The 25,233-nt window shown below is 37.8% G+C and overlaps 1 protein-coding gene across 1 annotated transcript in view; it reads left to right on the top strand.

Annotated features, from left to right (window-relative positions):
• Window positions 1-25,233, top strand: part of LOC103815655 (dynein axonemal heavy chain 5-like) — a 148,880-nt gene that overhangs the window by 37,357 nt on the left and 86,290 nt on the right. The window contains exons 33-43 of the mRNA XM_030238620.2: window positions 177-305; window positions 1,657-1,856; window positions 1,960-2,113; window positions 4,356-4,622; window positions 4,820-4,948; window positions 5,349-5,564; window positions 7,158-7,304; window positions 8,877-9,049; window positions 11,890-12,068; window positions 18,269-18,456; window positions 19,659-19,853. Coding sequence (XP_030094480.2) covers window positions 177-305; window positions 1,657-1,856; window positions 1,960-2,113; window positions 4,356-4,622; window positions 4,820-4,948; window positions 5,349-5,564; window positions 7,158-7,304; window positions 8,877-9,049; window positions 11,890-12,068; window positions 18,269-18,456; window positions 19,659-19,853 — 1,977 coding nt within the window. The remainder of the gene's footprint in view (window positions 1-176; window positions 306-1,656; window positions 1,857-1,959; window positions 2,114-4,355; window positions 4,623-4,819; window positions 4,949-5,348; window positions 5,565-7,157; window positions 7,305-8,876; window positions 9,050-11,889; window positions 12,069-18,268; window positions 18,457-19,658; window positions 19,854-25,233) is intronic.

Here is a 25,233-nt window from a genome sequence, read left to right as displayed (position 1 = left end):
ATAGAAAAATAAACCAAAAGTTTTTGTGATGTGATTAGAATAACTACTAATGCTTTCAGTGGAATGGAAGTGAAGACTCTCCTATTTGTTTAACAGATGCAGTGCAAAATATGTGATTATTCTAGACCTAAAATTAATACAATTTTAAATAATCTCATCCCTATGGACTTTTCTAGGCAATGTTGTCAAGACACTGGGAAAAAATTGGACAAGTAACTGGGCATCACTTTGATGTTGACTCTGAAAATTTCACTTTAAAAAACGTAATGGATGCCCCTTTATTAAAACATAAAGAAGATATTGAGGTATATGTACTTTTCTGTTTTGTTTTGGTTGGTTGGGGGTTTTTTTTGGTAATTATTAACTTGTGATCTGGTGCTTTTGAAATCCTGTTTCTAGTCAGCTTTATACCATTAAAAAAATTTGGTTTAGACGAAGAATTCCTTTGAAAAAGTGGAGTTTGGTAGTTGGTGTTGGCACTGATGGTTATTTTTTTTCCCTATTATTCTGGTAAAGATTTAAATATGTAGATGGTATTACACTAATCCTTCCATAGGAGGATTTCTGTTGTTTCAAGAGTAGTGTGATTCTGTCACGCTTCTGAATTAAGGTCTGCCTACTTATATATTTTTTTCTTCCCTTTTAAATGTCTTACCAGAGAGAAAAAACAGTTGATGTAAGACTGATCCTGTTAAGTTCTAGAAATACTTGGAAAGCAATAGAAGAGGAGGATATGGGATTAAAGAAGAATGAAGTTGTTTTGTATTTCAAAAGTAACCCTTCACAAGAGTGCAGATAGATGAGAAGGCATATGGGATGTGCACAAGCTGTAAAGCCGTCGTCTCCTCTGGTTTGGGGATAGGAGCTGTCTAGGAAGCACCTTAGCTTCATGCTTGTTAGCTTTTACAAGAACAAAACCTAGCTAAAACTAAAGAAGTAAAAACCCCACAGTTTTTAACTTCAGTTCCATGGTCACTTAGCTAAATCTGTATTATTTCCAGAGTAGTGACCTCTTTAGTCTTGTTTCACAAATGAGCATTTTTAAGGCAAAACCATGAAATCAAACATCTGCTGTTCCCAATTCCTGGGCAAGAATTTAAGCCTTGTGAAAGGTTCAGAGTTCCACCTACACTTCACATTTTAAACCTGCAGTAGAATTTTGGGATCCAGTCTGAGTGTTTGATCCTTTTCTCTCTGATGCAATAACCAGCTTTATGACAGTCCTGTCCTCACTGTCTTCAAGAAGTAGCAGACAGGCACGTTGTCAGTCTACACTCTGTTCTTGGAATATTTATTGATTTTGATTGGCAGCATTTATTTTCTTTAAACCCTTCTGTCAGTTTATTTGATTTCAAATATTAATACATACAGTGAGACCAATTCTTGCTGCAGATTCAATGACTGAGTGAATTTTGTGTGTGTAAGATACTAGCAGTAGTGAAGATGGGGTATAGCTCATTAAATGTACCTGTTGCAAGTTGTGCTAGAATATAATCTTGTTTGAAATATGATAACTTTGAGGTGTTTCAATGCATATTTTCATTAGCCTGAACTTACACTGAGATCTGGATCAAACCAATACATTTTAATAATCTTTATAAGTGTGCTTTATAACAGCTGTAGATGAATGTAATTTACTGTTTGAATTTTACACAGGACATCTGCATCAGTGCTGTCAAAGAAAAGGATATTGAAGCAAAATTGAAGCACATCATCAGTGAATGGAGTACTCATACTTTCAGTTTCAGCCAATTCAAAGCAAGAGGAGAACTTCTTCTGAAAGGATCAGACATATCAGAGAAAATAGCTTTGGTGGAAGATAGCCTCATGATGCTGGGGTCACTGATGAGCAACAGGTACAAAACTTAATAAATGTATATGTTGTATAAATCTAATCAACCCCCAGGCTAAACAAATACCATTGTAGGTCCTCCTTCCCTTTAACTCATGTTCATGCAGGTATAATGCACCGTTTAAGACCACTGTACAACAATGGGTTCAGAAGCTGACCAACACCGCAGAGATAATTGAAAACTGGATTACTGTACAGAACCTCTGGATTTACCTTGAAGCTGTGTTTGTTGGTGGAGACATTGCAAAACAACTACCTCAGGTATATTGATGTATGATAATATGTTGTACCAGGAGATAAGCCACATCACAGAGTTTATTTGTGGTGCATATAGCTCATATAAGATTTGTGGGCTGTGTACGGGCAGTTCAGGAGAAGCTTTGCCAAACTAGAATCTGTCTGGTTAAATTGTTAGAACTTGGTGAAATCTACAGGAACACAATTGTTTGTAATTCAAGTTTAAATGTTCCTGTCAGTGTGCAATATTATTGCATTAGTACAGGGCTCAGAACTACTTAATGGCACCAAACTGATTTATCACATTTGCTATATGTACAAATATCCCTTTCTTCCTCTGTGCACACGTTTATAGGCTATAAGCTGTAATAATAGAATAGCAGATTTTGAATTTGAATTCTGTACTTGCTAGGACTCAGTTTAATGAAGTCCCACAGAGACATGCTGCCAAGCTGGGGAGCTGTGCATGTGCTAATCTGTGTGAACCATTGCAACCTCTTCAAACGGCAGCGATGACCTTCCAAGGTAGCAGCTGCACAAGAGCTAAGGAATGATCTGCACAGGAGAGAAGTAGCAGAAAAAAAAATACTCCTTTTTGTTGTGTCTCCTAATGAGGAGTTTTCATACAGTTCTAACAGACCACAGTTCAGTCTTGCTGGATCAAATGGTATAACTAAACAATGCCATTATTATTGGGAAATTATTAGATACTAATTTATTTCAGGGTGCATATTTGATAATTAAAGCTTACAATATCGCAAATTAAGATTAATTTTGTAAAGTAAACAAAGTTTTCTCAATTGTTGTTTAAACAAGAATTTTTTTTTTTTGTTCATGAGATATATTTATGTTGTTAGGGCTTATCAGAGAATCAATAAGCAGCTTGTATAGATGAACAAATGGCACTAAAGCTACTTCTTCCAAGGATGATAGATACATGAACCAATATTCTGGAAAAAAACAAATGTAGTGACTGTCTTTGATGAAGGAGGAGAAGGAACAGCTTGGTGGAGGAGTAATGAGGAGTGGTGTAATTGCAATTTCTGGATGAATACTGCCACAAGTAATTGTTAGCATCTGGAAATTAACAAGAAGATGAATAATGTTCACTTAACATGAATTTGTTAGGAGCAAAACACGTTGAACAAATCTAATTTATTTTTAGAGGGGGCAAGGTGCCTGTGGATAGAGGAAAAACAGTAGTTGCCCTATATTTTGATAGGTTTTTGCCATTGTCTCTCTGATAGTATTACCAAAAAAGATAGTTTAGCTTGCTAGTGTGCAAAAATGAAGAAGAGTGGAATGCATAAACATCAATAACCAATAACTAAAATATTGTATCTGGTTTTGGTGAAAGAAACATGCTGACAAATTTGAGAGAGCATAGAAGAGGGTGGCAAGAATGAGGAACTATCCAGGAAGGAGGATACGCAAGAAAAGATTCAACAAACTAGTATTGTTTGACTTGAAGAAAAGGAAAAACTGAAGTGAAGAAGTGATAAGTTTTTTAAAATATAAGGGCTGTTCTCAAAAGGAAGGAAAACCCCTTGTTTTCAGTATCTGATTTAGCTTAGATATTAGAAGAGAGTCACCAGTATCAAAAATTGTCTGGAGAAGCTCCTAAATCTCCATCACTGAGCATCACTAAACACAAGACAGAGAGATATTTTGGGTATGATCCTGCCTCATGACAGACAAATTGCTTTGGATCTTCTTTTGAGACCTCTTCTAGCTCTTAGATAATTTATGATTCCATTAACATTCCATTTGTTGTAGGTGTAGAAAGAGTTTTTAATGTTAATATAGCCAGTGTATAAAAATATTTATTTTTCAGCTTTGAGAATTTGTCTCCACCTAGAATACTTGTACAAGAGGGGCAGTTTCAGACTGTGTATACTGGTTTTGTTCATCAAGTGTTGCTACTAGCAGCTTACATGACATTGTGTATTGCTGTTAGGAAGACTATATTTTCTGAGAAAGCTGCTTTCTGAGTTTTCTCATGTGTGTTGGAATCCTTTTATGTGGAAAATTCTGGTGCCCAACATGAAGTAAGACATTTCCAGAACTGTTCCAATTGTACTCTTTCTCTTGCAATTTGAACTCTGGTCAATAATAAGCATGTATATTAATATTCATACATAAGTTCTCCAAAGAAGACTTTAACAGCAAGGGAGATATTAAACTGTTACCTTGTCTGATAGAATTATTTAATTTTTAGAAGATGACAAACATGAGGAAAAGCTAATGCATTTATCATGTACTTCAGGAAGCCAGAAGATTTCAGAACATTGATAAATCATGGCAGAGAATTATGCAGAGAGCCCATGAAACATCAAACATTGTGCAGTGCTGTGTTGGAGACGAGACTTTGGCACAGCTGCTACCACATTTGCTGGAACAGTTGGAAATCTGTCAGAAATCACTGACTGGCTATTTGGAAAAAAAGCGGTTAATATTTCCAAGATTTTTTTTTGTATCTGACCCTGCTCTTCTGGAAATCCTTGGTCAAGCATCTGATTCCCACACTATTCAGGTACAAGTAATAAAGCAAGAGGGTTCTTATGGTCAATATCACTAAGTGAAGACTGTGGAGGACTTTGTTGTTTATTTGAGAGAATTTCTTTCACTAATGGAAAGATTTACACAGTATTCTAATACAGCATTTAAAGACAAAGTAAGAATGCCATATCAGATCAGTTGATGGAGGCGTTTTTTCTGATTCTATTGTAGGCACATTTATTGAGTTTGTTTGACAATGTTAACCGAGTGGGATTTAATGAAAAAAACTACGACCAGATTTTATTGTTTGAATCTCAAGAAGGAGAACAGGTCAATATTATTGAACCAGTTTTAGCTCAGGTAATGAAAGTATATATTACAGTTTTTCATGACTTGATTTAAAGTAGATTTATGTTTTAGAGACCAACAGTATTGCATCATGTTATTATTTTACTAGCTGAATGAAAACCTCCCAATGTGAACAGCAAGAGCAAAGAGTAGCAGGGACAGAACATTTGTGTCAGTTTGTAACGATTGCCTTACCTGTTTTCTCAGCAGTGCTGCTGTGAAGTGCCAAATCCATCACATATCTCTAGAAGGGCAGTGGAGCAGAAAGAGGAAAGGAATCTTTTAAAGATTAGAGAATAACAAATACGGAAATGGGAGTATGAAGGACTGGGAAACAAGTCACGTAGAGCTCTTGCTTCTTGTGAATTATTCATAAAATAATTCTCTGAAAGGACTTTCTTGTTTATTTCAGGGCAATGTGGAATTCTGGTTAGGTCAGCTGCTGAATGGGATTAGGAAAACAATCCACACCATCATTAGACAGGCGTCAATGGCCATTAATGATTCAGAATTTAAGATGTATGACTTTCAGGCAATGTTTCCTGCACAAATAGGGCTTCTGGGAATTCAAATTATCTGGACCAGAGATGCAGAGAAGGCACTGAACAGTACCAAAACTGACAAAAAGGTAGTATTTAATGAGTCTTTGGGGATTTATTAAAAGCGTTGTTTGTAACAGTATTTATTGTGAAAATTTAAAAGTAACATGTAGGAAAAAGCAGAAAGTACTAGTTAATTACCCAGAATAACAAATAAACTACCAGGAAAACAGAATAATAAAAAGTGTGTTAAGGAGTCACACCTCCTCATTATCCCCCCAGCATGTGCTTTAGAATTGGTCCTAATCCTGTGATTTTTCTCTGTTGTTTTGTTAGGGCAAGCATCTTAGGAAGAGACAGTTTCTTATTTTGGGAATATGGGGAATTTTATCATGTTACTTTCACAAAATCAACTTTGGAAAGAAATAAGAACTCCTGAACTTTGGGGAAGTAGTTGTGCTTTGTGGACATTGGTCTACTCTATCCAAATGTATTACATACTTCTGTTGATAAGCTCTTTTTTTTAGGGAAGTGGAAGAATAGAATCCATTTCAGGAGGTGTTGGTTTGATCTCAAACACATGGATAAGATGCTATTAAAAACCAAGGTGTCATTCCTAACAGTGAATCTATGAAAGAGCAAGGAGAGGATATGAGCTTAAGGGTTGCAAAACACCATTAATCGGGAATACATAGTGAGACTGAACAAAGAATGAGTAACAGCATCCTACCATAAACATAAATTCAGGGCAAGTTCCATGCTGTACTTTGATACTGCATGAAAGTAAGGGCTTTGACTATGGAGAAAACCATGTACTGCTACATATTCTGCATTGTTCAAAGTTTTAAAAGATCATAAACCTGATTTTAGTCCACTCTTGTTTGTAGAATAACTAGGTATAAATATTCTTTTGCATTAACAAGAAAACAACTTCTGTGGGTTTTTGGGCTGAACTGGATGTGTGTTTTTGGTGGGTGGGGAGGTTATTTAATTCTCTGTTAGTTTTAACAGTGTTTTTATCAATTTTTTTCTCAGCAAACTGGGTGAGTTTTAGGCTCTGCATGTATTTACAGAAAGCTGGTGTGATTGTTCTGTTACACATTTGGAATGGGGTATAAATGAGCTGCTCTTTCTTAAATCTTAAGAGGCTGGTGTAGAGGCTGATGCTATTTATGTAAGTCAGTGTTGTGTAGTCAGTATTTGTGGAACTTTGTAACAGATCTGGTACTACAAAATAAATTATTATTTTAGCGTCAGCATTTAAAATTATAGTAGGTTTCCCCCTTCCTCTGGTTAAAGGATGTGACAGATCTTCAGGTTCCTCTTCCCCCTAAAGCTTGAGCTGATATATACTACCCAAAATCATTGACTTATGGTTTTGAATATATGTAGGGATGCAGTCAGCTGAAAATGTAATGTATAGTAAAAGGAGCAAGAGTCTTGGAATAAAATCTTACAGTGTGACCTGTTCATCAAGGTATAACCTTATTGTACTCTGTTGGGTAAGAATGCATGAACAGAAGGCAGCCTGCAAATCCAACTTTAGGATTCCAAGCCTAATAAACACCAAGCAGAATATGGACATTATAACCCTGGATATTTTTAAATTAAAAAAAAAATTCTAAATATTGAAAGAACAAATGGTGTTTGTATTAATATGATCATTCTTGCTTGTGGAAAAGGTAATGCACGCAACAAATCAGAAGTTCTTGGAACTTTTAAATGGTTTGATTGACATGGCAACACACAATCTGACAAGAATGGAGCGGACAAAATATGAAACGTTAATCACCATTCATGTGCACCAGAAGGATATCTTTGATGATTTGGTAAGTTTTGGAAAAACCATAGAGGGATTTTCTGTATGGAAGGTCTTGCGCATATAAAAAAAATATAAGAAAAAGTTAGAATCTATTCTCTTTGAGTAGCTCTGACATTACTGCTGTGATAGAGCATATCAGATTAAGTTTGATTTAATATAGATGTGATGCAGTGAGAAGGGGAATTTTTATATAGGTGTGTTCATAGGTATAAATATTCTTTTTTAAATGGTTGTTTATACTCATCATGCACAAATTCACTGTGAGCAAAAGAGTTTAACTTTTGAAATTAAACTGTCTTCTCAATTTGAGGATTTAAGGCATTATTTGATTGAAATGTAAATGTAAAAAAACTCCCTTTAGTATTCCTGTCAATCTTGTTATTTCTGATCCAGCCTATGTGTTGATGTAAGGTAATAGTTATTCAAAGGTAAAAGCAGGGAGGCTTCATACTTTTGAAGAGAATAGCAGCAATAGACATACCAGATATTTTAGGGGTTTTGATAATTGAGTTGCATCAGGCTTCCTTTAGATATGTATGTTGAATAATGAAAGCATAATTATAAAAATGGAAGTAAAATGACTTCCAAAGGACTTGAATGATGCAAAGGTCAATAATTCAATACTAATTTCTTAATTTATGCATATATGTTAGGAAGATAAAAATTAAGTGCATGTGTAAAGAAAATAGGAAACAATAAAGAAAAGTATTGAAATCTAGAAAGAAAACTGATGGCTTCTAAGATAAGCATGGGGTTTTATCCTCTGCCTGTTATTTTAAATTTATCTTCATAATTATTTTTGTAATTAATTTAATGTCATATCATAATAAAATTATGGAAAATTGTTTAAATTTTTAGGTTCCATATATGAAATATAAAGTCCAGGAGCAAGCCCACAACTGGGAAAAGGGTTCTTAAATAGTATTTGTAATAATAGCCTTCTATCTTAAAAGATTCTATTCTATTCTCTGCTAAACATGCCCTTTAGTGATTGAGATAAAGGAGAGGGAAGTGGCTGAAATTCCAGAACTTCCTCTTCACCTTACACTGTGTTTGCAAGGCCAATAACCAGGGCAACATTTTCTGTAAGAGGCCAGTGGTTTTGAGATCTAGTGTCAATAATAATGAATCCATTAATTACCACAAATACAAATATGCGTGTAACAACTTCATGCTGAAAATACAACCCAAATAAACGAGCACTCAGACATCTATACAACATATTCAAATACTGTTCACAATTTAATATTTCTGTAAGTAATGATGCAGTTACCATGCAGGACAGCCAGTATTGTTCATTTTTTATGTTTTCCATGACTGTTTTTCAATATAACTCTGTAAGACACAATTCATAATCTTTGTGCCCAAATCAGAGGAAAATCAAAGTTGACAGAAGGTTCAGAGCATGTCATAGACAGGTTTGAAAAGATAATTCCAGATGTCTTGATCCTGACAGATTCTGTGCTCATTCTTCAAGGTCATGAATTTATATTAAGTAGACTTTTTTTTCTCTATGGAATTTAAGATTAATTTGTTACTGATTCATTTCCATATTAATGATTTTTCTTTTCCATAATAGGTCCGTATGAACATTAAATCTCCATCTGACTTTGAATGGCAAAAACAGTCTCGATTTTATTTTCTTGAAGACTTGGATAAATGCATTATCAAAATCACTGATGTAGAGTTCACCTACTGCAATGAATACTTAGGCTGTACAGACAGGCTTGTTATAACTCCCTTAACTGACAGGTATTTGTAAAAGGAGTGAAATGCATAGTATTGGAACTAAGATTTAATTCCTTTGACTAAATTCTTTTAACTTTCATGAGTCAGAATTACTTTTGTTGCTCTACAATGCTGCAATATCGCTGGTGAACAGCAGAGGCCAGTGCTTATATATCCAGCTATTGGAAGCAGGTTGAATTTGAGTGTTTGCTTGAGCTACATGAGCTGTGATGGACATTGAAAAATTTACTTGTTCTCAAGATAATTATGCCTGAACTCCATACACTTCACCAGCCTAAACGGAGTCAACCTAAACACCAATATATTGCTGCTTTCAATAAGCAAGTAGTTGCATGAGAATCTGGAATTACAGCAAGTGATTAATTTGAAGTCAACCTGTAGGAAAAAGCAGTAACTCAGGACATACCATTGCATACCTAGCGCCAGTATGGTTTTAAGCAAGGCCTATGGAGAATTGCAGGAATAAAAACACTGAAAAACTCTGAGGGCAATCACAAGGAGAAGTTTTTATTGCTGGAGTGTTAGTTATACAGCGCAGTATAAACTTCATTAGATGCCTATTTTCCTGTGGTGCTTGACCAGTGCTTCAGCTAGGCAAGAGGTAGATGTATTTGCTATGCCAGAGCTTGTTCTTTTATATGTGGATACAAATGTCAAAATTATTGCCTGTTCAGTCATTTATAGAATTATAGAATGGTTTGGATTGGAAGGGGCTTTAAAGATCATCTAGTTACAACGTTTTACCTTGGACTGGGACATTTTTCACCAGACCAATTTGCTCAAAGCCCCATCTTGAGTTAATGTTGGATTTGTCTTTGCATTCTTTGTGCTACTAGGTTTTATTTATTAATGAAAACTCAGATTTTTGTCTATTTCTGAACAAAAATTATTCCCTGTGAGCTATTTCAGAGACCCAGACCTCTGCATGTGGATACCTGGCTTTTAATAAGTAACACACATCTCCCAAATTCTATGTTATGCACCCTTCTGTCCCTATGTTAGATAGAAGTTTGTTTGCAGCAGTACACATGCAGTTGATTAGTGGCTATGGCAGTACTAACACACTGAAAATATTTTTACCCACCAGGGGAGCCAGTATCAATAAAATGTCATTCAATATTTGTTCACTGAATTAAAATGCAGCCAGGGAAGTGGTTTTGGCACCATGCCTGCCAGAGTTCAAAAGTGTTTGGACCAAGCTTTCAGGGACATGGTGTGGTTTTTGGGTTTGTCCTGTGCAGAGCCAAGAACTGGACTGGAACTGGACATAGGATATATTATGATTCTACAAGGTGCCGTGTCACACAAGATTGAAAATTAGCACAGGATGATGTGATTGAAGAAAACAAGCCTTTTAAATGAGTTTAAACTATAATAATAATAACAACAACAGAAAGAGTGGGCATTTCTCTTTGGACAAACCTGGAAGAGCCAAACAAAGCTCCAGGGATTGGAGGCTACCCACTGTCACATACTGAAAGGGTATTTGAAGCAGAGATGTTTCCTAATGTTAGCACTGGAAACTTATGTGCCTAAGCAATGTAGCACAACAGATTTTATTCCCCTTGTGGGATTTTCCCATTTTAAAATTTATAATACTGCTGCGTGGAATCGTCTGATCTTCTGAAAATTTTCAGGTAATGGTGTCTTAATCAGCTTGGAGTCAAGTTCTGTTTGGCTAATGATTTCATGTTCAGAGAGATTCCCTAAGCACGTGATAAATACACACAGCTGGTAGTACATTGCATTAAGGTAATGGCACTGAACCTGAATGCTCCTACACATGATATCAGACACAGTCCATGTCATGGCATACACCTAAAGTGAAGTGAAAGGTCTGCATAGAACTTGTACTATGTATTCAGTTTGTCCTTACCTCGTTTTCAGTGGCAGAATTTTTAGGAGTGGTTTTTATTATGTGTTAAATGGTGGCCTCTTTACTGGTCACTGAGCAATAAGGTGAAAAAGCATTCTTACTGCTGTTGTATTAGAATGAGTATTCTGTGGTTTCTTAAGAAGTCGTAGTAGGTGCTATCATTTAGGATTTTTTCCAATGCCCATTTTATCTCCCCACATATATCATAAAGGTATTGAGTTCCACAGTGCTAAAATGTGTTTGCTGTGATTTTGGAGCATTGGAAGTTAGAACAACAGGCTTCCTTACACCCTTCAGTAACCTCCACATCACCTGGGAAGGCTGAGACTTAAACTTGAGGATCTCGACCCAGGATGGAGGCTGAAGAAGAATGTGGTGATAGGACGCATAGATTCCTCCTCTTTCTCCATTACCCATTGCAATCTCTGCTCTCATCCATTGCCCTCCTGGAACTCAAAGACCTCACATGACTGGCAGCAGTGCTGTGGTTTGGCATGCTGCTGTGGAAATGTCAAGAACAGGAGGTGCTTCCAGCCTCTGTGCCTCCCTACTGCCAGATCAGAGAGCCCATCATGAGTACTCTGGGAACATGGAAGGTGGGGGGAAGAGGCAGAAATCCAGTGGCTCTGGGTGCTGCAGAATGAGGCTGTAGGGGAGGAAGGGTTTATGATAATCTGAGAAAATCACAGTACTACAGTATTTTGGTATTCAGCATTTAGAACTGGCCTGTGGATTTCCTGGGCTGTTGCAGTCATGGCTGTGCTGGATGAGTGCTTTTCTGCAGGTGGAGCAAAGCTGGTAACTCAGCTTCACAGTGCACAAGGGGCTGACTGAGGACTCAACATGTGGAAATACATTTCTGCCCCCTTCCCCAGCTCTGGATAATACTTCTGTGGTGGTTGCATTGATGGACTTCAAGTAATTAATGATTGGAAAAAATTCACGGGTCTGTTTGTTCCGTCTTTAGGTGTTACATCACTCTGGCACAGGCCCTGGGCATGAGTATGGGTGGTGCACCAGCAGGACCTGCTGGGACAGGGAAAACAGAGACAACTAAAGACATGGGCAAATGCCTGGGAAAGTATGTTGTGGTTTTCAATTGTTCAGACCAAATGGACTATAGAGGACTTGGTCGTATCTATAAAGGTAAGAAAATACCTTTTATTTATTCTTTTTAGAGTTGAAAGTTTTTGCCCCTTCCATGTAGTGAGTTAGCAATGATTTGGAGAGCATTTTCTCCTCTGTTTCCTCTTATTTCCAGGCACTCATCAAGTTTACCTGATATTTGATTTTATTTGATTTTTCCTTTCTTTCTTCCTGCATGTTTTCCAGTACTTTTTTGTTTGAATATTCTTCAATAGTGTTTCCCATTTATGTCTTCTTTTCTTTTTTTCCTTTTAATCCTGTCTATTGTTTGAGTGTTTTTTAATGCTTCTATCCTACCCCTTCCATGTGGAGAGGATTTATATTTATTATTTGCTAATTTTGTGTCAAACAAGACAATCAAATATGAAGCTTAATGCTGTTATGCAAGGCAGGGAAATATTCAAAGCGTTTCAGTGTCTTTTTTAACTACAGGACTTTTGAAACCAGGAAAATGACATAGTGGTTAAACTCTGATAATCTTAATGATTAGCAAAATTTTGAATTTAGTTTTGCAAACAGCGATCAGTGATTCCAAATTTTGTTATAATGATCTGTTTTATTGAATATAGCTGCATTTATAGATGGACCTACAGACCACAGAACGCCACCATTTTCTGTGAGTGATGGGCTTTTAACTGTAACGCAAGGCATCATAAACAAAATTTTCACTGTTGTAATATCTCCTGAAAGCTAAAATATAACTAAATAATATAATATTTAGTTTCAATTAAGAAGCCAGTGAAGTTGGCCATGACTTTTTAAGCAGAGGAACATTTCTGAGCTAGAAACTGAACCACCTATTCATTTGAATACCTTCAGTTAAGGTCACAAGTTTCTCATAGTACCTCTTGTAACCCCCACAGATTTGGGCCAAGTCTTACTTGCACATCTTTTATCATGTGTGCAGACCTTTAGTGTCACAGGTTTATTTTGTTCATTATTATTAGACAGAAGAGGCCTGGGGTATCTGAGTATGCTCATAATGCCAAGCACAGTCATTTGCTGTACCTGCAATCATCAGTCTGTAAGGGAGACGTCAGCCTTTGTTTCTCTTCGCAGTGGGTTTGTCTTTGATGTCACCAAAGTGTTGTTGTCTTCTGCTCTGCTCCTTTTGTGAGAATATTTGTATCTCTTTATGTAAGCACTTCTTTCCCTGGCTCCATAGTGATTTCACTTTGTGTTAAACTGTTTGACACCTAGTTTTGTATCCTTGCTTTTTTCTGTCTTCTTATCCCGAGCACTTTGGTAAATTATCCTTTCCCATTTCAGATTGAGGAAGTAGTGACCATTGCAGCTGGTCATTGCTTTCTTTTATTAAAACTGGACACAATTTCCATGTCTAAAAGCACAAGTTGAGTTTTAAAGCTCAGTTTTCTTTTTCTGTTGTTTTTCTATTCGCTGACCATTTTCCATGTAGTATTGTCAACATAAGCTTCAGAAGCAAAGTAATATTGTGTAATGTGTGCTTCTCTGTCTGCCTCATTTAATGGCATGCTGGTGTTCAATATGAGCTAGAAAAAATATTTATAGAACTCATCTAGTTGCTGCTCAAGCAACCATGATGCCTGTGACTGCTTACTTCGGTAAATTTGCAAGTGGGATCATAGCTTTCTTCTCTTAGAATCTGCCTGAGAATTAGATGATAGATCCAGCTGAATAGAGCTTGAATAGGATGGGTTTTTTCAGCATTCATATGGCTGTTGTGTGTCTGGGAGTAAAAGTAAGATTCTGTTCTTACATAAGCCATATTGGTTGTTTTGTTTTAGAAGGAACATTTTAAGTCAGTTGTTTTGGACTGAGTGTCACTACTTGGAAGGGCCTGGCTTGCAATCATCTTTTTTATGTCTTTAAAATATCTGCAATTTCTTGAAGAGTAGATATATTGAAGTCAGGGAAGGAAATGAGCTCTTTTTGATTTAATATAAAGGGCAAAGTGAGTTCAGATAAAGAATATTTACTGCACATGAGGTCTTCAATGAAAAAAAAAAGGATAGTTCTCAGCTGTAGAAACACTTTCATGCAGACTGATAAGAAAGTTCTCATTACACACATATTTCAGTGCTCACAATGGGAAAATTTTCAGAATTCCACATGACTTTGCTAGGCTTGGTGCTCCATCACCAGAGTTTGCAACCCAAGCTTTTCACTTTTCTGATGCTGTGGGTCAAGTCATCAGATATTAGCAGGTTTAGCAGTGAGGAGAAAAGAGGCGGGGACAGGTGGTAGAGTCCTGTCTGCAGGCATGTTTCCAGACTCCTTCTGTAAAGACAAGAAGTTTCATCTTCAGAAAAAAGAAATAGAAAAAGATAAGATAACTACTATAGCATATATTGTACACTATAAATTTATGAGTTGAAGTTCTGGTTGGGTCAGAGCTGAGTTTTGGTTTTTCTGTTTCCCTGTTTCTATCTGCTTTGTTTTTCTATGTGACTCAAGAAATTCATAGGCAGATGATCTAGTTGATATGTTCAAGGCGTAGACTTTGATCTTTGACGGTTTTGTTTTTCAAATTTGAACCAAAATGTAGATTCAGATACAACTTGTCACCTGAACTGAACCAGAGGTAACCTGAGAAACTACCAGGGATACAAGTGGGAAGATGAATTTTCAAGTTTTCCCATATATCAAATTCAGTGTTGAAATTGCCCATGAGTAGCAAAACAGGGATACTTGATCACTGTTCCTGAAAAGTGTTGGTGGATGCCCTTCAGGAAACCTTTTGTCTGTGGTTGCCTGTGGGTGGGTATAAAAGTTGTGTTTGTGTTTGCTTTGGTTCTCTTTTCTATAGTTACAGTCAAGAAATTCCAATCTTACCTAAAGTAACTTATTGTGATTTGGTATTTAATGCAATATTTAGTGTAAGATTTTATATTTATCTTAATTCAGAAGGTGAAAACACAAGTCTGGCATTCTGCAAATTCTTTCAGGTCCAATGATTACTTTTTAGTTTGCTGCTTCTGGGTTGTGCTTTGGCTAGACAGAGCTTTGTTTCAGTGACATTTCCATTGAATTATGTCACTATAGCTCTACTCCTGTGTAAAATATGGGGGAAAATGTGGCAAAATACATGGAAGGAGACATGGCTCTGCATTGCAGATATGCATTTTATAGTCTGGGGTCTAATAGCTATTCTGTGAGATTCTTCCATTGTTTGAGAACCAGGTTTGTAGGATGTCTGTACTGACTGGGGCAGGGGTGTCGCCATATTTTTTAGATATAAATAAAGATCTCTTTAGTTGTCATTTATTTTCTGCTTTTACTCCATTTATGTATTTGATAACCATCATATGTTCAGCATGGGGATATGCTGAACTTAATTCACAATATGACAAAATTACATTGTCTCTGAGCTGTTTTGCAGCAGAGTTTGCTTGCTGTGCCTTTGCTTGCTGTGCCTTTGCTTGCTGTGCCTTTGCTTGTTTTTAGCATAGATGTGTATTTTCTTTCCTTTTTCAATACCACCAGAATGAAATAATTTTGCAAGAACTGAGTTTATTCAAAGCTGTGGGATGTTGGCTTTGTCTGAGAATGAGGTTTCCTAACTCCATGCAGCAGGTGGCATTACAGAACAAGTGAATTTTTTTTCCTTTCCCAAAGAAAAAAATATTTGGTCAGAACTGAACCTCAGAATTCTATAGAGAAATTACTTTCAAAACCCTTTAAGATACAGACAGTAAGTGTAAGAGACAATATTATACAGGACGAAGTTTCTTAGTTAAAAACTATCCAGCTTTAGAGATTTTCCTTGCTGCATCTTTCTAAAGAGTAGATATTTATGTTTAATAAACAAAGCAGAAAAAACCCACTTTTTTGGTTTCTCTTTAGGATGGATCCTAGGAGTCATATAGCACATGTTACAAAAGGGGACAAATGAATTTGAAAAATCTCTGCAATAAGTTTTTTCAGCGGGGAGCAACAAGAATGGGGCAGCTCCATGAGGGAAGACGAGCCAGGAGCTCAGGGTGATCATCACGGGGGCAGGGGCAGTGACTTCACTCAGCAGGGCACAGTCCCACAGCAGGGTAGGCTGTTGGCAGCTTGTTCCCATCAGCAGTCCAGTGACATCAGATAATGTGAAATGACCAGCTGGATACAGGATTTGTCTGGGAAGTTAGTCAGAACCAGCAGGAGGCAGGACTGGGGGTAACACTGTGGAGCTGTGGGCTCCTCCAGGAAGTTCATGCAGCAATTCAGGATAAGAGGAGATGGGACTGTGCACAGCCCTGAACACAGCACAGTTCTGACCTGCCTGAGCTACAATGGAGCTCCTGGACTGGATAGAAGCTTCAGGAAGGGCTGTTGAGGGCATCCAAGGCCCAGATATTCCTCACAAAATAAACATCAGTTAAAGGACTTTGTGCCACACCAATGAAGTCAAGAAATATTCTTCATTTGTTTTCAAAGACAGTATGATTGAGTATTTAATATTTTAAATTTGGTAACTTTCGATAGAATTACTTCAATCGTTGTATTATTATGCCATTGTGGTATTTGTATATATTCCACTTGCTTTTAATTTTTTAAATTAAGTCCATGTAACTTTTCATCCTCTTCAGATTCTTTTCCTTTGGAGTATCTTTTTTCCTATAATATCATAGAAATTAATTAGAAGCAGTTTGGGGAAAGGTTACATATGGAATTGAGATAATTTTCATGGGAGAGCTGCAGTATTGCCCTGACTGAATTAAGCCTTTAGAAGCCAATTTTGGTTGTACTACCACTGATTTTGACCTGGTTTGACTCTAGTTCTTTTCTTCCAAAATTACATGGGTAAAAAAGACCAATTGATGCAACATTATTAAAATAATTGGTTAATGGCCATGGAAAAACATAAAAAATGAATGTCAGGAAAGAAACATAAAAATGGCATTAAGGGCACTTGGGGCAACATCTTAAAGGGCAAGAGAAGATCAGACAAGGAAAAGTAGAGGGAAGGGAAGTAGCATATTATGAAAAGAACAGGCTGAGCAAAGGCAAGAGAAGGAAAAAATCAAAAGAAAACAAGACAAAGTGAAAGAATATGTCTTCATAGTATTGTTATTGATTTTTGAATACTTTCTCTTGACTTATCTAAAGCTCTTAAGGAATCAACTTTACACATTAACCACCCATAGATATATTTTACCAGTGCTATAGGCATTGTCATATAAAGTATGGGGATTCAGGGGTGCTCTGGGCATGGTTATTCAACATTGCAAGCACAAATGCCTTTTCTTGGACATGTGCCCTATTTCTGCATTCAGTACTGCCTTCAAACTGCTTAAGCCAAGCTGAGCTCCACCACTAAGGGGAGGGAATTAAACTCCACTTCTGAACATTTCTAGGTATGGACCCAGGCAACCGGAAATACTAGTGCAGGGTGGTCTTTGGGAAGGGAGGGATGGTCTCCATGAAGCTCCTGCATAGACTTACTAGCCTTTGTCTCTTGTGAAAGGGGTGTGAAAGAGGAGGGGATTATGTAGCTTTCCCTCTACTGCTCTGGAATGTTGCCACTGCTCTCCTACTTTGATCCTGTTAGCAAGATATAGAAGAAGGAGTGCTTGGCTATCCCAAAAGCCATTAATTTCATGATGTTTATGGGTACTCCTGTCTGTCCAGAACGCCATGGCCGGTTCTAAGTAACAATTCTAAGTGTAACATGAGATTCTTTCCTCTATCCTGAACAGTAAGATGTTAATCTCCAGTAATTTTTAACCTATGAATTAATTGTTATAAAATGCTACAATGCTTCTGTCAGAAATGTAGTGGTCTCTATTTGGTTTTGTGCTTTTCATTTAGGTAGATATTTCTCAAGCTCATCTTTGACAAGTTCATCCCCTGCACAGATGAGTTTCCATGCTATGTTTATGCTACTATAGTACTAGTTACCATGCTACTAGTTTCCATGCACATTTATGTTGCTATATGGTACTATATACAGTATTAATTAACACTTTCTGCCTAATGGTTGCTGTAGAAGTCTAGGATTCTTTGTAAAGAAGTTTATGTATCTTTCATTCAAGGGGTGATACTTTTCCTGAGTGTCATTAATGCACAGCCCCACTTATTTTGAGTTTTTACTTCTCAATTTATTCTGTGTTCGTGTTCTCTGCTCTTCTCATGTTACACTAAGTTGTATAGAACATGTTCTATTTTGTGTATAAATTACTCTTGTTTGATCTGCTATTTTAAGGGAATATTTCTCTTTTTACTTTTCTTAGGTTTGGCTCAGTCGGGTGCGTGGGGTTGCTTTGATGAATTTAACCGCATTGAACTCCCAGTGCTATCAGTGGCGGCTCAGCAGATATATATTGTACTTCAGTGTAAGAAAAAAAAGAAACTTAAGTTCACTTTCACTGATGGTGACGTCGTTGACATGGACCGAGAATTCGGTATATTTCTCACTATGGTATGTCTGTAAATACGTGTAAATGACATCATTTTGAAAAATCTTTTCTGTTCCATTTCCTATTGAAATTTCCCTGTTGAAACATTGGATCTGTTTGTTAGAAAGTAGTTAATGAAACTTGAATAATAATTTGGTAAAATAATTATGATTTAATTTTCTCTTGTTCATATTTTTAACTGGATCTTAGGACTTGAGGTATGCACTTATCATTAACTATGTATTTTAAGGACTTTTTTAGTTGAATATTTGACAGATTGAGATTAAATATAACCCCCTTTTTATATAACTTTTTAGTCAAAGTCTGTCAAAATAAAACAGAATTGACCACTTCAAGGACTACTGTAGCTCGTCTAGTCAGTATTTTACCACCTGTGAATAAGTTTTTGACCTCAATCCTGGTAGACAGCATGAGGGAAACCACCCTCACTCTGATTCACTGGCCTCCTGAAGATTTATCTTTGGTGCCTGTGGACTGCTTCTAGCAGTGCAGGAGGCAAAGCAGCAGTAAAGTATAAGAATACCTTAAAATCATCTTTGTATCTCTCCCTCCGTAGCTACATACATACCCACCCCTTTGTTTTTATTTTAGGGGGTCCTATCTTTGAAAAAGTGTTAATGTTATTACTGTAATTTGAAAAAGAGGGCAAATAAATGCCATAAAAAGGCCAGGGGAAAGACAGTTTAAAAAGAGCTGAAAGAGATGAAAGAAGTTATCACTGCACAGCTAGTGACTACAGTTGTTACAACTGAGCCATGCAGTACTCATATGAATGACTTAGACATCTTCAGAGAAAGGTCAGATCCATTAGTTTAAATTATACTCAGTAATGGCTTGCACTGCTTGACTGACTTTGCGCTGAAATAGTCTGGGAATGCTCACAGGGGACAGTAACCTCCAACAGTGGAACACTGTAAAGACTCGGAGGAAGTAACCATTTAAAGGAGCTGCAGCAAGATCTGTAAGTGGCTGTCTTTGTCTATATCTTTTGGTTTTGGACACCTCCAAATGACCTGTGATACCCCATACTTCATGAACTGCAGTATTGAGGCAACTGTGCACTGATGTGTCATTGCGACATGCTCACGTTACCCTTCGTAATCCTGCACATGCTCCTGCATTTGCTGAATGGTAAATAGGAAAGATAAAACTTCCTACCCTGCCGTCATTATATGTTGTTTGGGTTTATAAATTGCATTTTCAGAACCCTGGCTATGCAGGACGACAGGAACTTCCCGAAAATCTGAAGATTCAGTTTCGCACGGTTGCCATGATGGTGCCTGACCGAAGCATTATTATGCGAGTCAAGCTGGCGAGTGCTGGTTTCCGAGACAACCAAATCCTCAGTCAAAAATTCTATACACTCTACAAACTCTGTGAAGAGCAGCTATCTAAACAGGTAAAATAAATATTTGTCCAACTGTAAGCTGTCACTGGAAGGATATGGGGATAATATACTTTCATAGAATATGTAATTATTTTTACACTCATGGGCCTATAAATTTTTTAGGGTTTTCAGTTTCAAGTTCCAGAAACAGTGTCTGAAATGATCATGTTGTTTTTCTTTTTCACAGTAAATTGAGTAGTATGGGAAGTTTGATTTGTGATTCTTAAACAGAGTGCAGTTACTGGAGATGTTATGAGGAACCGTGTGTGTTGCTGTGCTGAAATTACAGAGGGCACATTTTTCAATGTCTTCACTTATGAAGGCCAGGTCTATTTCAGAGGCAATGTAGTAATTGTAAATAACTACAGAGTACCTACGAGGCTTACAAGGCTTTGTCTTGCTGAGTGCTACTAGAAAGAGAATACTGCTGTTCCATTTGGGATGGGGTATTTAAAAGTAGAAACAAATTTGGTTCTTTCCTTTTGAATGCCCTATGCTGGCTTTTGAATGCCCTGTCCACTAGAGAGTCTCAATGAAAAATCCTATGAACAGTAGATAAATTGTGGCTCAAATGCCTGCTTTGGTTGGATAGTGATGAACCTGTGCTAATTGACTACTATACTGTACTTCTAAATACTACTGTACATAATATACTACTATATTAGACTACCGTAATTCTAGTTCTGTACCACATATTTATTAGTGCCTGGCCTTTGTAAAACTAAATTTTCCTATTGCCTCAGTTTGTGTGGTCATTTTCTGTCCAGGACATGATTCTTTCCTTCAATGTGAAAAACGCATGTTAGCGGGCATCAGAAATTCGGCCTTCTGCCTTTGCAAAAGTGCTTTGCTTGTTTTGTGTTGTCACAGATGCTCAAACTGGTTCACCCTTGGACAGTGTACTTAAAAATTTAATGCACACACCCAAACAAAACCTAACTGTACAAAACTTAGTTTGACTACCTTAAGGGTGTACAATATTTTATACACAATCATTACTGCATCTGCACAGAGAATGCAGAGTTTCTCTGTGCAGTTTGGTCATTTCTTCAGCAGAAATTGCCCTCTGTAGCCTCTGAGATAAGGAGATTCTCCATTTATCATGTTAACCAACATAATGAAGCATATAAGTAAGCCTTATCAGTTGGCCTAGGGATCATAGGAATCACCTGGAGGACTCTATGAAACTGTCTGAGATTCCCACTGGGAAAACTCCAGTGCCAGTTATTCAAATGCTTTGTTGTGAAGGCAGGAAGCTCAATCACCTTGTCTCAGATCAGTCCTTTGCCTCTTTTATGCTGATGCCAGCAAGGGAGGTCCTTGATACTTATGAAAATTAATGACCAAGTGTTCTGGGTGTGCACATAGGCACAGCCCTTACCTTCAGCTACATCACAATTTTATGTCTGCATCTTATGCTTGTATCTCTCTTATAACTTAAATTCCATAGCTCAAGTAAGCCATGATGTCTGTGGTGAGTAGTCTTCCATGCATACTTATAATTTCTTCAGGACCACCTAACATTTCTGCAGTATCCATCAGAGTAGCCTGCTATAGTGATCTTTCTTCCAACCATTTAAATCTTGGATCATATCATGGATCACTATGCTCAGTAGCATGAGCCAGGAAGCACGGCTTTCAGCAAGCCCATGGTAGTATGCTAGTTTGTACTGCCTGTGCCTGCAAGCAGCCCTTTGGACAGTCCTGCTCTTGTCTAAATCCAGTCCATACAGTCATAAAATCAGAGAAAAATGGATCTTTTTCTCTGGGACTTCTGGAGGTGAACAGGTACTATACCTCTTCTCAAAGTGAGATCTCCTATAGCAGGAAGTTCAGGACCTTGTCTAGATGAGCTTTGAATATCTCCAAGGATAAATAAACACTACACAGTCTCTTTGGTCAAGCTGTTGAAATGTCTGACCACCTTGTCCAGTCACCATTTTGTGTGTGAGGATGTTATCAAAGACAGTGTTGAAATCTCCTGGAATGGCTCTGCCCTGCTGCGTTGCCCTTCCAGCAGATACTGGGGTGTGTCAAGCCCCCATTGAAGATCAGGGCTTGCAAAGATGAGGCTAATTCCAGTTGTTGAAAGAAAGATTTATCAGCTTCTTCCTTATCAGAATGCTTGCAGCAGACATCTGCCACAATGTTGCTGAGCCCTCTAATTCTAACACAATTTCTCTCAACTGGCTCATTAGCCATCCTAAGAGAAAGGGTTCCCACGCTTTCATTTTAAAGGGCAATTTCCCATCTCTTCATCCTGTCTTGTCCCTCCTAAAGAACCTGTATCCATCCATTGTGCCTATGCCTCCACATTTCCTAGTTTAACTGTAACCCTGTACCTGCACACAGAGCTGTAATTTTTCTGTTTTGTTGTCATGTTGTGTGCCTTAGCAAACAGGCACTTCAAATTAGCACCTCTTTCTGCTGGGAGAGGTTCTGCCACGATGCTGTTCTCTTCACCCGTCCTTATCTGTGCACATGCACTTGAGAAGGGTCACTTTCCACACTGGTCCACCATCATTGACATCTCTCTTGTCCATCACAGCCTGAACCTTCTGCTTCTCAGCTGGGTCCACCGCTTCCTCACTTGAATGTGTGTTGTTATTGTAGTAGTAATGAAGTAATTTGAAACACTTGCTGAAGTTCCTTGTGAAGTTTCTTGTAGGCAGGGGAATGCATCTAATGCAATATGTGGTTATATAGAAGGAGATCTAATGAGTTAATCAGATTAGATATGGGAGTCTCATGAACTGAACACGTTTCTGAGAATACAGTGGGACATGAATTGCTTCTGTGTAGTCAGAAAACTAAAATTGTAAAGTACAGACAGTCTTTCTTAGAGGCGTATTCAATTAGACATTAGGAAGAAATTCTTGACTGTAAAGGGTAGAGAGACCCTGGAACAGTTTGCTTGGTGAGTTTCTGGGCTCCCCATCTCTGGAAGTGTTCCAGGCCAGGTTGGATGGGACTCTGAGTAACCTTGTCTAATGGAAGGTGCCCCTGCCCATGGCAGGGGTGTTGGAACTAGATGATCTTTAGGGTCACTTTCTATGGGGTTCAGCTGTCCGTCTCTGCTCCCACACACGCTTAGGATGGTTCTTGCACGCTGGGCTTCAAAAGATGAGTCTGGACTTTAGGTTTTTTTGGTCTTTGGAATTGTTTATTGTTTCTTATCTACAAAGTTCCTTCTCTGCCTGACCTGGATCTGACCAGCACGGCAGCCAAAGGCACTCTGACCACCCCCAAGGTGGTCGCGTCTTTTATAGTAAAACCTACGTATGTCATATTTACTTTTTATCCCCAATACCTATAACCCTCATCACCAAGTGCACCCTCACCCCAGACCAATCCTCAAGTGCCAACACCACAACAGAAGATGGACGACAAGAAGAAGAAAGAAGAGCCTGGTGACATGCCCTGATTCCTCCATCTTGTCTCCACAACCCCCCTGTACCAAAACCCCAAACTCTGTGATTTACCCTATAATTATGTCTTCCCTTCACCATTCACACCCGAGTGATTCTCACAGGTTTCATCTCCTCATACATCGGTGGCACATCCCTAGATGGATCAAAATCAAGCCACCAAGTGCTTTTGGCAACGCTCCCGAGCCCCCCAAGGGTTCTCTCGGTAGCTCTGGACATCAGGAGTGATGTGCTGAGTTCCCACAACTTCCAGCTTAAACCATTTTGTGACTCTATGATTTGTATTAATCTTTCTTTCCTAGTGGAACTTATTTATCCAAATTTTTAATGGTAAATTTGAAATTTCAAGTTAAGTAATGCTGGATTTTCCAGGCAGTTGACTGGAAAGATCAGGGTCACATAAAGAACGAGTGCAATAGGAAATGACAGAACATTGCCTGTTTTCAGCACCTGCAGTATATCAACAGAAGGAAATAAAGCAAACCAGCTGAACTTACCCCACAGAAAATCTAAACGGAATGTGCTGGATGAAATACATGAAGTCCTCCAGACATTTTACACACACAATTGCAGACTCTGTAGAAAGAGGAGCTCTGACTCACAAGAAGCCAAAGGCACCCTGACTGACTGTCATCTCCTTCAGTAAAGAAAAACAATAAACAGTAAAGTTAAAGAATTGTCCTTAGCAAATGTAGGAAGCCCAAGGTGTCCACAAGCCTGTGAAAGAGTTATTCTGACAGAGCTCCAAAGGTGAATTACTTGGCTTTGTTACGGGACTGCTTCCCTAGAACCTCCATTCACAAAGCCTCATACAGCTTAGAGAAAAACAAAAACTGAAAAGAAAAACCTAACAAAGCTTGAAAGCAAAGGAGGTGATAATCCCTTTTTGAGAATCATCTCTTTAAGGTGCTTTCATATGGAGCAAACCACTGATATCCCTTTTTTTTTCCTACATGGAGCAAACTATGCTTCTAGTAGAGACTGTTTTATTTCATATTTCGAATTCTTTCTTTCAAGAGCATCAGCTACCACTGCAGTCCATTTTTATCATGCACAGTCTTTAGAGATTGCTGTTAAAAGATGGAGCAAACAAATAACTCATAATCCACATTTGCCAATAAATCCTAGCTCTTCTGTGCCATTCCCAGAAAAACAAAGCAGTTTTCTAGTTTCTTTTAAAACTAGAAAACAGAATTTCTATTTTCTTCTGTTTTCTAGTTTCTTTTAAAACTAGAAAACAGATTAAGGTAAATAAAGGTTGATCACCTTGAACCCTCCATCATGTAGGTCAGTTGCAATGCATCAGAAGTTCTGTCTTTAAAGGTAATTTAGGCTTATTTTAGATTTTCTGGAAAGTATGAAAGTATTTCTTCAAATTTAATGAAGACATCAATTCTATAGAAACACAGACTTGTGTAAGTTGGAAGGGACCTCTAGAGGTCACCTTGTCCAACTTCTTGCTTAGCACATTACAGTAGGTTGCTAAGGCCCTTTTTGAGTTTATCTCCAAGGATGGAGATATTCAGCCTCTCTGGGTACCTTTTCTGTTTGGCCACTCTTATTGTGAACAATCTTTTCATTATGCAAACCATTGCAAGTTCCCCTGTTGAAGATTGTGACATTGCCTCCTTTCCTCTCACATAATCATCACTTGCTGAACTCATTCCAGTATGTCAATGATGGTCATCTAGCATGGAGAAAAAGAAATGTATCAGTCCTTGTCATGATTCTGGGAATTTCACTGGGACATGCCATTTACTAAATGATGATGAAGTCAGGTGATGTCTGAGTTCATCAATATCACACTAGGTTGTTAATCTTTTTGTGTTAATGTTTCCATTGGCAAATAAGATTTCCTGGCAGTGCGTGGCTATATATTCATACCTAAATTTTTCAACTGGTAACAACTTGGCACCTGATTGAATAATAGAAAACGAGGCAGGGCAGAGCCTTGAGGGATCATC

This window comes from Serinus canaria, chromosome 2 (genome assembly GCF_022539315.1).
Source record: "Serinus canaria isolate serCan28SL12 chromosome 2, serCan2020, whole genome shotgun sequence".
Taxonomy (NCBI): Eukaryota; Metazoa; Chordata; class Aves; order Passeriformes; family Fringillidae; genus Serinus; species Serinus canaria.
Note: the sequence above shows the minus strand (reverse complement) of the source record. Positions and strands in the feature narration are given on the sequence as shown.